At 35.0% G+C, this 13,646-nt stretch overlaps 1 protein-coding gene and 1 non-coding gene across 2 annotated transcripts; both read right to left on the reverse strand.

Moving 5' to 3' along the window:
* Positions 1-539: 539 nt before the first annotated feature.
* On the reverse strand, positions 540-941 carry LOC115229112 (probable chitinase 10). The gene has a single exon (XM_029799530.1). The coding sequence runs from the start codon at positions 939-941 to the stop codon at positions 540-542; it is 402 nt and encodes a 133-aa protein (XP_029655390.1).
* A 9,723-nt stretch (positions 942-10,664) lies between these two features.
* Positions 10,665-10,783, reverse strand: LOC115229116. The gene has a single exon (XR_003883295.1). It is a non-coding gene; the product is annotated as a 5S ribosomal RNA (ribosomal RNA).
* Positions 10,784-13,646: the final 2,863 nt, after the last annotated feature.

The following is a 13,646-nucleotide window of genomic DNA, read 5'->3' on the forward strand; positions in this document are numbered from 1 at the left end:
AAACCCAATATTCGTTTTGTGTTGCATACGCTGCACCAAAGTGAGAATCCCATTTGATATTCCAACGGCACACCTTTTATTAAATTAATACATCACTTCATAGTAAGCGAGAATTCCGCTCATTTTTGTATAATTCCCAATTTTTGTTGACTGCATGGCCAGGGCACCTATCTCTCCTGACGAGGAGTAGAATCGTTCATATAGTCTGGCATATAGTGCTATTCCCACCAATAATTTGTTTCTCTTTATGTTCAGAGTGAGGAGCACGTTGAACAAACTAGTCTAAAGAGGTTATACAATCAATAACAATGCAGTTTTGTGCGCCACTGCAGTTTAGTGCGTTGTGGAATTGAGTAGTGTTTTCGTGGTGATGATTTAAATCAAATCCGTCAACTATTACGTAATCCACAATTCTAAATTTAAGAAAATAAATATACTACTCAGATAGTTTTTTTTTATTTTGTTTAAATTTGTCTCCTTTACATGGGAAATGAGAAGTGTAGACATGCTTTTCTTAGTGGCCACTCTGCTTATGTACTTCATTGACCACAAAGGTGTACTTTTGCTAACTTAATAACCACTTCAAGACCATCCGTTGAACCAAATATATCAATTCCGTCAAAATTATGTATGTCGCACATAAAGTCGAGGGCGTTCCTAGCCAGAATCAAAAACCTTGAAGCTCCAAAAGGCATGAAATTTAGCTGAGGGATGCGAAGAGAAATCAATAACTTGACATTAAGGGAGATTTTGATAGCCAACAGCTGCTCGTACATGTTCAGTTCTACAAAATAAAGTGTTCTTAGACCTGAGGAATGAGCGTCGTCTTGTCCGATGGGAATTATCTGCAATGTAGACGGGTCGATGTCAGCAAATGCGTAAATGAGATGAGTGCAGAGATTCTTCCGAATGTCCTCAGGCATCAAACGACTCCCGGACATGCTGTACTGTGCCCAGAAAGGGTAGTAGCACATTGTTTCTGCTCTTGATTATTAAAATTACTTGGCTTATTTTTAGACAGAGTTTGATAGAATTAATCATGATTACAATAAGATCATTATATTATTATAAAACGTGAGTTTAAATTGTATTAATTAATTATTAATCTTAGATTAACCCGAAAAAATTCAATTTAAATAGCATTTATACCATTTTTGAACGATATGCGATAAGTACTGGTTTAAATCGGATTTAAAAATCAAGTTAGTTTTGATCTAAAACTACTAATGATCGAGAAAACGTTGCCTTCAGGAGCGCAATAGAGATTCATTGGAAGAGCCATTGGGCGATATCGTGTTTTAGCGTCTTAAAATCATAAGGGACCAATTTTGATTAGAAATCGCAAATAAATTAATATTATTATATTATTTTTTAAAATTATTATAATTATCAAATAATTATTATCTGCAACGCTTATCAGTATTTTTGAATGATGTCTCGTGGAAGGCCGTCTGCATCGACTATTATTGTTAATAATACTCAACCAACATATGATTTGTTACTATTTGAATTGAATCACCGAGATTTTGTGGAAATAACAATGACCACGCAAGATACGGTCAATTGGTTGGCTCAATATCAGCTAATCAAAAATTCGATGAAATGCGAAAACTGCAGCACGGATTGCCGTCTTCTTTCAGACAAATCCCGACTCGAAAATTAAAATGGAAATGTAAAACATGCAATTTCTCAAAATCGATTCGAGATGGCAGCTTTTTCTCACATAGTCATTTTGAATTGAAGGAAATTTTGGACTATATCTATTTTGGGCACTCAATTCAGAAACGATTATCTGCAGCAAAGAAACTCGATCAGACTTTAAAAAAACATCAATTGATTGGGGCAACTTTTTACGTGATGTATGCGTAAAGTGTGTCGAGGACCATCCTTGTTCTCTTGGTGGAATTAACCCAGAAACTATGTTGCAAATTGTCGTAGAAGTGGATGAAACAAAATATTTTCATCGAAAATACGCAAGAGGTACCTGGCACGAAGGGCATTGGGTTGTTGGTGGAAAAGAGAGGGGCAACCCTAGGAATATTTTTCTGGTCGAAGTTCCTGATCGGAGTCGAGACACGCTGATTCCAATAATCCAAACTCATGTACAGACCGGATCGATATCTGTACGGATTATTGGCCAGCCTACAATAGAATCGAATTGTTAGGATATTCCGATCATTTAAGAGTCAACCACAGCCGCAATTTTGTTGACCAGAACAATCGCTCCACACATACGCAGGGAATCGAGTCATTGTGGTCTCACGCCAAGAAAAAGCTAAAAAGGATGAATGGGACATCCCGTGTTCTTTTTAATTCTTATCTGGCGGAATTTGAATGGCGGTGGAGAAATGATACGTATCCCTGTGGAGGCGAGAATGCATTTATTAAAATGTTAATAACTATTAATTCTCAGTATCCTTTGTCTTAATAATTCGAGTTTTTCACTGTTTTCATGTTTTACTAAGTTACTGTAAAAATGTAGTTTTAAAAAAATTTAAATTTAGGGTTGCCACAGTATTGTACATATAAATTTAATTATAATAATTTTTAAAAAATAATATAATAACATTAATTTATTTGCGATTTCTAATCAAAATTGGTCCCTTATGATTTTAAGACGCTAAAACACGATATCGCCGGTTATCTTCTCGCGTCACTCTAAAACCGTGGGCAGCAGAAAAATTGATTGTATTCGTTAATATTTCTGACGTAACCCTTAAACCCAGACATCACAAAGTGTGAGAAACCACGCTGTTAAAATTAATATACTTTTGGGTAAGCCATTTTTAAAAGATAATTCAAATGTAATTTTTAATTAGAATAATTGATTAATCTACACTCTTCCATATATAAATTGCTATATTCAATATTTAATACGTTTTCTACGGTTTCCATAAAAACACGTAAAAGTACAGGCTGCCCATAGCGACATAGTTGCCCATGTCACATATTATATATATGCCATAACATTGCGGCCATAAATGCTAGCAATATTATTCTTGCTGAACTTATCAAGTATTCTGAATTAGTCCAGTAATAATAAAATAGAGGCAGGAGATATATGTAAAAAGGGAAAATGCTATTTTCTTTTCCCAAATGATCTCCTTTCATTTTCAGAAGCCACAAATATGTGTTTAAAGTCAAAGAAATTCCCTCTTACGATAAAAGACAGTGATGAGCTTGGCACAATTTTGGGTGAGCGTATTCAGTATATTTTAAGAATTATTAAAAATCATAAAATTTAATTCGATCGCTATCTGGCTTGGCTATAACGACATTATGATGGAGGGCTTATTTGTAGATCATAACGGGGATTCAATGGCAATTGTTTATTATTAAAATCTTCAGACATATTCTAACTGGTACAAGACTGAGCCCAATAAACAAAATAAACGTGAAGACTGTGTAGGAATGGACATAAAAACTGGAAGATGGTTCGACTACCTCTGTTTTGCAAGACTACCTTTTATATGCCAGTACACAAAGGATACTGCAACTACCACTCTTGCTTCAAGTGGACAATAAATGTATATCTTGTAGAATTACAAGAAAAAAAACTCCCAAACCTAAAAATTTTTTTGCAAATGACTAAAACGTTCTCTGAAAACCCGGTAAAAATGGCCACTGACGGGGATAAATCTACATGCGCCATTTCGAAAGGAAATTTTTATGCACAGATGAATTATTCGTTCAGCAAAACAGTCCTTCTTAAAAAGATTATCATATACTATGGAAATACAACACTAGGTAGTTTCAGTTTCCTCTAGTTTACAGAGCGTCCTCGTTACTTTGATATCTTTGTGGTGACTCCTGAAAAAGGCATAATACAATGCACTCGAATTACTGATGCTAAATTGCCCCCGAATGCTAAGAACGAATTCAAATGCAAAAAAGAAACATTAACAAACAAAATTATTTTTAAAAGTTACAAATTGCAGGAAGCACTCTCATTTTGTGAACTAATAATCGAACACTCGACAAACTAATACATTAAATTAACAAATTTAATATATAACTCACTTTCTTATATAATTTATTTTATTTCAAAACAGGATTATACTCTTGCGCTCTGTCATTTAACTGCCTATGAGTCACATGCCGATGATTTCCACTAAACATCTCTAATGACTCTCTAATCGCGGAACGATGCCTGTCCGGGTAGTAATCTACTCACCTCAAAATGGTTTAGTCATATCCGCTTTTTTGAGTTTTATAAAAATAGTTTCTGTCGAAATCCTGAATCTTTGAAGAGATTGTTCGACGATATCTATCCGGTCTCAGGATGGACGAGAAATCCATCTATTCACTTCACACACGAAAAAAGCCATGGCAGCTTTCCGTTTTAGACGCTCTCCGTTTTAGACGTGCATCTGGACTCAAAAACCTTTATATTTGTCTATCATACACCTATTTTTCCAGTCTTTTATTTAAACTGTAAGCGTGGTACTTTTAAACAGTATCAGAATATCGTCTCAGAATTAGAAAGAATTCGCCGCCACACGCTGAAACTAGCATTTAAACATAGGCTGAACGATCATATTCCCGGATGGGTAGATCGTGGGATCCCTACAGTAGAAGAGATTAAGTAATATATTCAGTTTTACGTGAAACGAATTTTCAGGCGATAAGATCACAAATACAGTGCAAAAATGAACTCACTTTCTTTCGATGAGACGTATCTCAGAAAAATTTTGCTATTGAAAACGGCCGTCTTGATTATCTCTGGATTAACAATTGAAGAGATAATTAATACATTCATACGAGTTGAGAAAACCTGCCATGAGACATCAGTGGAACCTGCTGGGCACATTGAAGTTGTATTCTGGCCCATGAGCCTGGCGGAAGGAGGAGAAGCAAAAAGAGTTGTTAAGAGGAATTTATCAAAGTCACATATCAATTTGAATATAAAAACATATTTTTTCAGACTTTCTTGGTCACTAATAAAAGGGAAATTAATTTGAATTAAGATGTATTTTATTAATAATCAAATTTAATAATTAAAATTTTCTCTTTTTGTTGCGCAATATTTTTAATATATATTTCATGCAAGATCATAACAAATCTAAATTGTCAATTTCGTCTGTCTCGCAACAAAATGATCAGATTTATTCTCCAGCTCAATCAAACCAGATAACTCCAGAAGAAAGAGAAAACTGTCGAAAGTGGCTGTACTAGGCCTTTTTTATTTTATTTAGCACAAATAAATTAATTGATAATAATACAGCTTACTCTTCTGAATTAACCAATATTGTAGCCCGTGAAGAAATGGAGATATTTGAGATATCTCTTGGCAGAGTTTGCTAAAGTGAATTAATTGGTAGGTTGATTACCGAAACCGTTTGCTCGAAGTATTGCAGAAGTTACAAAATAGTCCTGGAAGCATGATAAACCTGAGAGCCCACGTAGATGAAAAGAAGACCAAAAAAAGTAAGTGAATGCGATGAAATTGTGAGATGTCAGCAGTGAAGACATAAGCGAGGAATTTTTGAAAGTTGTAGATATCCTGTGGGATTCCGTCCCCGATTCATTCGTTTTCCGTTACCCTGTGGATCCTGTAAAAGACATGGCTGAGGTTGATTTTTGGTCGGATTCCAGGATTATTATGACATAATAAAATCCCCAATGGATTTGTCGACACTCAAAAGCAATTTGTCTGGGAAGATGTACACTTGTCCGTGGAAATTGATTGATGATGTTAATCTCATTTTTTCAAACGCACGGAAATACAACGGATCGAAGAGTAATATAACTCGAGCGGCAATGAGAGTAGAAAAGAGGTTACATGAGTAGTTGTCAGCAAAATTTAACGAAGTGGGAGATGAGGCGATGAATAGATTGGGCTACTGCTGTTCGAGGACTTATTTATTTAACCTTCGTGTGCTTTACTGCTGTACTTCTTTAAGTTGTCAGATTGGGGCAGATGCTGATTATTTCTCATATAAAAAGTATATATTCAAAATTTATGTAAGGGAGGAGAGGAATACGTGTGTTGTGTCAAGTGCTTTAATTCGGCCGAGGAGCAAATCACCATATCACCTGACTCGACTCAACTCCCCAAACAAGACTTTGTCCAAGCCAAAAATAATGTAAGAGAGCCTGAGCCTTTCGTGGATTGTGTTGAGTGTGGTCGCCGTGTGCACCAAGTGTGCGTACTTTACCACGAGGAACTTTATTCTGGGGGGTTTGTGTGTCGCATGTGTATGGAGAGTGCTTTTTCACCAAAGTTTACATGCAGAAGTAAGTCTATGTCTGATTTGTAGACCTTCCTCAAACGAGGTTGAGCGTGTATATTGAAGAGAGAATTAATACCTTTCTACGAGCGGAGAGTGGTGGGATTGATTTTGGGACGGTCTTGGTGAGGGTCGTCTCCTCCACCATAAAAGAGTGCAGTGTGAAGCCTCTGTTCAAGTCAAAGTTCGGGGTAGACATGCCGGACGTATTTCCATACAGAGCAAAGACTCTTTTTGTGTTCCAGGTGCGTGGGGGAGGGAACTGGCATTCTTTGCCTTCCATACACAGGAGTACGACTCGGAGTGTCCTGAACCTAATAAGCGGTATATCTATATCTTAATTGAAGGCGTGTATACATCTCCTATCTTGACTCAGTACACTTCTTTGAGCCAAAATTCATCCGGACTCGGGTGTATCACGAAATTCTAATTTCTTACATGGATTACGTACGTAAACTGGGGTTTGGAGTGAATTGAATGTTAGTTACGCGTGGGTGCACATCTGGGCATGCCCTCCAGGTGATAGAGACGACTACATATTCTACTGCCATCCTTTTGAGCAAAAGACTCCTACGGCTAAACGTTTGATTGAATGGTACAAAGTAATTCTTAACAATGCGATAAACCAGAAGGCAATTCGTTCATACCAAGTAAGTTTGTTTTGCTAAGTGGTAGGACCTACACAGTTGTGCGCATGAGAACGCAATAACTTGTCCAACTCAAATCCCGTATATGGATGGAGATTTCTGGCCCGCTAGAATAGAGGAAATGATCAAAAGTGACGAGGAATGTAAAAAAGAGAAAAAAAGTAGTTTGTCGGACAAGTTGATGAACATGCTTGACAAGCAGCGAAGTGGCTTCTTTGTTATTGAATTGCATTCGAGCAGACTGAATTGTCACCTCACAACAATCGTCGACCCTGATCCTCCGATGAAGTGTGAGCTCATCGACAGTCGCGATTCTTTCCTTACCTTTTGTCGAGATAAAAACTACGAGTTCTCCACCAAAAGAAGAGCCTTTTATTCTACTCAATCCATTGTAGTTGAGTTGTGTCTCCATCACTTGATGTTTCACTGCAACAATTGCCAAAAGGAGATTGTACATGAAAGACATCACTGTAATCAATGCAGCGACTTTGACTTGTGCCAAATTTGTGCAGAAAATAATTCGCATCCTCATCCTTTAGTCAGAATTGGCCTCGATAAAGCAGACACCTCCACCATAATTACAGATGCAGCAATAGAAAAGTGGAAGGGTAAAGTGGGACACACTGTTTTCTGCCACGACTCAAAATGTGGACGGCCTCTCTGTTCTCAGTATCGAGAATGTCTACTTCCACATTATATGAATAACATGTGTCCTCATCGTCAGACATGCAAACTTTGTAGAATTATTATTCGAATTATGAGACACATATTTTGGACTGCACTAACCAGCATTGTGGAGCTAAATTGTGTAATTTGTTCAAAAGACGCTTAAAAAGTATGCAAGCACGGAAACATGCAAGAGAACAAGATCAACTTTTGAGAAGAATGAACACTATGAAAATTGCCAATGGAGATAAACAACTTCTGAAAACTAATCAGCCAATTACGCGCACACAAAATCCCTTAATGCCTAACTCTCCTTTCCTAATTCCTCAGCCCAAACGTCCTCTTCTCATTCAAACCAATTCTGCAGTACGCTTGTCTCCTATTAATTCACCCCTCCCAGACTTGAGTATCAAGAATAAGTTACGAAACGGTCGATTTTCTGATTTTTCCGAATTGGAGCAGCGACTCAACTGTGAGCCCGATGCTGCTGAGAAGGAATGGACGGATAGTCAAATCATTCGCTTCTATCAACCAGATTGATTATTTTTTGTTTTAAATACATTTTATTCTTAATTCAATAATTTTGATGTTATATCATAACCTTTTGTAACATATCTGAAAATTCTTTTCCCGTCGAATCTACTTTTTTGTTAATTTAATATTTAATCAACGCAATCTTGATTTTTATACTTTTCGATTTTCATAGTATAGCTTTATTTAAAAATCATTCTCTCTAAAGTGTTTTAAAATGTTGTCACCACTCTATCGCATGTAAATAAAATAGGGATTACCCCGACATTTGTGTTCTGAACCTTCCAGTGCACTAAAAATTACCTCTGGATGTTATGATTTTCACTTAGATTGCTTTCAGTTCATTTGACATTAATTTTATGAAATGATCGGATGAAATTGTTTCCATAGGTCAGCCACCTCCAAGATTCATTAACATCAATTTAAGTATTCATAGACATTGGACCAAAATAGAGTGCAGATGCTTTATTTTTTAGTAAATATTCACGTTGGATTTTTATCAAATTCAATATTGTCAATTTACTTAAATTTCAAGTATTTTATTTTCAAGATAAGAATACTGAGAAATCTTCCTTTGTTTGCCGGTTGAAATTGGATATGACTGTCCATAAGTATTTGACAGATATTCTAATCACTTTTTCGAATTCTCAGAGCTCAATACCGGGTGAAAGTTGAATGTTTGAGGATAACTCTCTTAAAGAAAGTTGAATGTAATAGTTTTGATTTAATAACTACTTAATACGGTTTATATACAATTTAGTGTAAACTTTCAAATGGTACTTGAAAGTGAGAAATCTTGCAATCGTAGATTTTCTACTTTCAAGACCAGCAAGATTCCCACTTTTCTTGAGCAAAACTGGATTTCTAAATATACAAATACCTACAGAACAGTCATTGCTTGCTCTCGTGTCTATTAATTGCGGTCAATGATTATTGTTTTTTACCGCCGCGGGAATTGAGCCTCGAAGAGCCTAAGATCGTTTTGAGATCAAAAAACCTTCATGGCTCCTCTGAATTAGTCCCAAACGGATCATTTTCAAGAACTCTTGTCTTTAAAAAGTCGAATAAACCGAAATTATCTGACATCACAGCAATTTTTTTATAATCAAATTAGTAATAACATTAAGTAATTAGTCAACTTTACGACATTGTCAGGAGGGCTCTAAAGTTGGCTGGTTTCCCTTGAATACCTGTGTATTTCAGACTCTTTTGAGTTTGCTCCTCTTGCCTTTGAAACCTCAAGAATCTTCGGCAAGGCCGCGACTCAACTCCTCACTGACATTGTTAGGAGGATATCCTCGATAACAAACGACCGGAGGGAGACGAGCTGGCTCTTTCAGCGAATCTTGGTTGCTGTGCTCTGCGGAAACTGCCATTCAATACAAAATGGGGTGTCGTTGATCTGACCCTTAGGCTTTTGACTGTTCTTTGAGTTACTTATTTTTTCTGTTCTCATTATCATCTACAAAAAAAGCTAGAAAGTTCACTACACAAGTTATTCAAAAATTATAGTCCAATTTTACAAACATTTATTCCAGGCATTCCGATCGTCACGGCACCCGCCTTCAATTTCAACACCTGGTCAACTACATGATCTCTCTCCAATCACAATGAACCGTAAAGATAAACTGTGGACAACCCAGGCTATACAAAGTGAAGAAGGGAATATATTGTCGTCTAGGTAGACAGATCTATTGATAGGGATGCACTCCGAGGGGTGTAATGTCACCCTGGAATTATTTATTCCACAGTTGAAGATTGGAACAGAAGTCCGACCCGTACTGAAATCAGATCCGCCATACTATACCTTAGTGTTAATCTCAACATTAAATCTCATTTCGTGAGAGTTTCGGATGTTTCAGTTACTGATGTTGCTGGAAGATACAAGACAGGGGACACGAAAATAGACCTCCTTGACAATGATAAGCAAATAACAGTCAATCATAAAAGACTCCTCCAATACAAAACGTGTTTAAATCTTGATCAAAATGACCCCAAAGCGAACCCATTACCGGAAATCTATCCAAAGAAAATATAGGAAAAAAGGTGCCACGTTTCAAAGCTTGAAGAGAAATTGATTGAATGGATGGAGGAAATGAAGTCGAAAGTTACATTCCAAAAAAGAAAGGAAACATTTTTGCGGATAGTTACAACTATGTAATTTCAAAAATTCTAATGGATTCTTGAAGATGTTTTGAGAATTGAGTATACGGAAAATCAAACATTTATTGTCATCATTCAGACTTACCGGGACGCCAGATCGGTCAGGTCAATTATCTAAATACAAAACAAATACTTTTCCTACAAAAAGTTCTAAAAACTTAAAAAGATTTGATTCTATGGTCTCAGTTTGCCGATTTTCGATCGGCTTTACAAGATGACGTGAAACCGTACCGAGCAAAAATTTGTAATTTATTTTAGTTAAAATGCATTATTCTTTCAAATTAAAGATTTATTCAGGGGTTATAGCACAGCCGAACGGATTGCTTGCGCGTTTATTTTAGTTATTGATTATAACACCCACCCTATCTATTGGAATTATATAGCAAAATGTGCGTGCTATACTCGAGAAATACTGTATTGTGAAAAAATTGTACGACACTGATTGTTCCCAGGCGGTCACCCAGCCAAGTACTAGAACAGCCTGTAATCGCTTAACTGCCGTGTTCGGATGGGAACGGGTATTTACGACTAAGTATGATCGTACAGTTTTTCGATAATGATATCCTTTTTAAATAAATCTATATTCATATACATCCGAAAACTGAAAGAAAGAAAATATTGATAGAGGAAGAAATTTTGATTTTAGTAGAACTATCATCAAATAATACCCCTCATAAAAGTGCCAAAACTCTTAGCATCGAAATTAAAACTATGTTCAAACAAAAATTTCAACAAGAATAGTGTCTCGAGTTTTAAATAAGAAAGGATTATATGGCCGAGCTGCTAAAAGAAAACCTCTTTTATCCACAAAAAATATAATTTTAAGACGTGAAATTACGAAATCATTTTTAAGCATTTCCGACGAGACATGGAAGTCGGTAATTTTTACTGATGAATGGTCTTTTGATATTTTTAATATCAATAAGCATCAAATAGTGTATAGAGAAAATGGTTCTGCATACAAAAAATGCAATATTATCCCAACTGTAAAATTCGGTGGTGGAAAAGTAATGGTCTGGGGCAGTTTCTAGTATAACGGAGTCGGTAATCTTGTTTTTATTGATGAAATTCTTAATGGCGCAAAATATATTAATATTTTATCTAATAATATATTCGAATGTGCCAAAAAATTCGGGATAGACTCATTTATTTTACAACAGGATAATGCACCTTGCCATAAATATAAAATGATACAAGATTATATTAAAGAAAAAAACATTATTTTACTTCAATGGCCTGCTCGATCACCGGATCTAAACCCGATAGAACATCTATGGACAGAAATGAAGAGAGAATTATCAAAAAATGTAGTCAAAAACAAAAATGAACTAAAGGACAAATTAACAGAAATATGGAATAATATATCACCAGAATTATTGAAAAAACTAGTAATGTCTATGAAAAATAGATGTTATAAAATTTTCAGTGCAAATGGTGGACATATTAACTACTAAATGACTTGTTTTTATTTTTGTCCGGTTTTACATGTCTTAAGTAAATTGAAATTCTGCTTTAAATATTAGTTCTATAATAGTATAATTAATAATTATTACACAATGATTATTATTAAGTAAAAATATTAAGCTTAAGTTTTTGATTTTTCATATTTAATTAATAAAATCATCAAAAATAGCTTGTCCGGTTTTCAGTGACGAGGGGTGTATATTAATATCTGGTATTCTTTTCAACTCCTTTTCTATCAATTATATTTTCATAAATTTCAAATAAATATGATTAAAATTACACTTTAATTGAATAAATGTTAAATTTAACATGGCTAAAGATGATTGGGCTATCAAGAAATATAATTTTTTTCTACAATAATGTACGAATGACTATCTTTTGGTAGCTTGTTTTTTCTTTGAAATGATTGATTAGCATCATTTTAATAAAATTGGTTAATCAAGATAGGAGTAAATTGACTAAACTAATAACTCTTATTGTTTCCTGTGCTGCGCAAGCTTTTTCATGATCCATGCCATCGAAAAAGTGCATTTATAATAGTACTAAAATTATTACGTCGGTGAGGAAAGACCATTCTTTGGACTTAAAACAACAAGTTACAAAGGCCTCCCAAAGGGTACAAGTATAGAGAAATTTAGAAATTGTAACGGTTTTTTATCAACAGGCGTCGGTGAACTATTTTTGATAAATAAAAAAATAAATTTGCTCAAATATTGCGAAATCCTAGAAAAATATCTGTTACATTGAGCTACTAAATTGAATTTAACACACAACTGGAGATTCAAACATGACAACGATTCAAAACACAAGTAAAAATGACTGCTGAATGGTAAATGTATTAGAATGACCAAGTCTATCGCCAGATTTCATTCCAATCAAACATTTGTTTGATACTCTCGCCGCTGCTAAATTTTTCTCTTCATATTAATACTCTAATTGAAACTCTCATAATTTTTATACTTAGTATTTGATAGCACACCGCATAGGTTATTGTCGAAATCGGGTCTATTAAGTTATGTGGGTGTTCATTGATATACTTAACTAACACACGACTACTTAACTGGATATACTTAACTGGATGTCTTCCAATTTCTATTCATTTCCATTCTTTCTAGTTTCATTTATGATATTATTACTAATTAGCTCATCCTTACAAAAGTTAACAATTACTGTAAATAAAAATATCCTTTCAAGGTATTTCCTAAAACATATCAAAAATCTTTTCAACAGTCCTGGTTTATATCCAATAAGAAACTTGTCTCTAAAAAATCGTACATCTCAAGTGATTTATATTTATAAGACAATAAAATGATCTTACAAAAATAGTGAAAAGTTCCCAAGTTTAAGGGAGAATTTTTAAGGTCAATTTTTTTCTGCAGAAGTCTTCCAATTAAATTATTAAACAGTCTAAAATTTTTGTGAAATGATAATGTAAATTTATTAAGTTTCGCGTAAATGAAAACTAAATATGCAATTCTCTATAACAAAAGATTGGTTTCCTAATTTGTACGTGTGTGGACTCTTTCTCGCCTCAGAACGTTCTGATGTCCGCATCCGCCCATGGTTCTATTGCCACAACCTCGGAATGCAAAAAGATGCGGAAGTACTCCTTACTTATGGAAAAGTTCCAATTCCTCCCATTCGCAGTTGAGACTTCCGGTTCCTTGGGCGGTAAGGCAATCAGCTTCGTTCAGTTGAAAATATTTTCCCTAGTAGAATTACTTTCCAATGATTCACATATTAACACATCTTCTTCAATAATATCGTCAAACGGGTATCGAACAAAAACAAGTAAAATTTCCGGTCTTCAACATCAGTGAACCCGTCAATTTTAATGGCAAAACCATAAGAATTATGTAATCTAATCAGTAACTGCGTTTCGATATTTTGTGAAAGTTCCCGAATTCGCCTTGAAATAGTTTTATTTTTTATTTTTTTCGCCGAA

The sequence above is a fragment of the Octopus sinensis genome, unplaced genomic scaffold, assembly GCF_006345805.1.
Source record: "Octopus sinensis unplaced genomic scaffold, ASM634580v1 Contig11875, whole genome shotgun sequence".
Taxonomy (NCBI): Eukaryota; Metazoa; Mollusca; class Cephalopoda; order Octopoda; family Octopodidae; genus Octopus; species Octopus sinensis.

Coding starts and splice junctions, on each gene's coding strand:
- LOC115229112 (XM_029799530.1), bottom strand. CDS start 941: ATGTCCGGGAGTCGTTTGATGCCTGAGGACATTCGGAAGAATCTCTGC.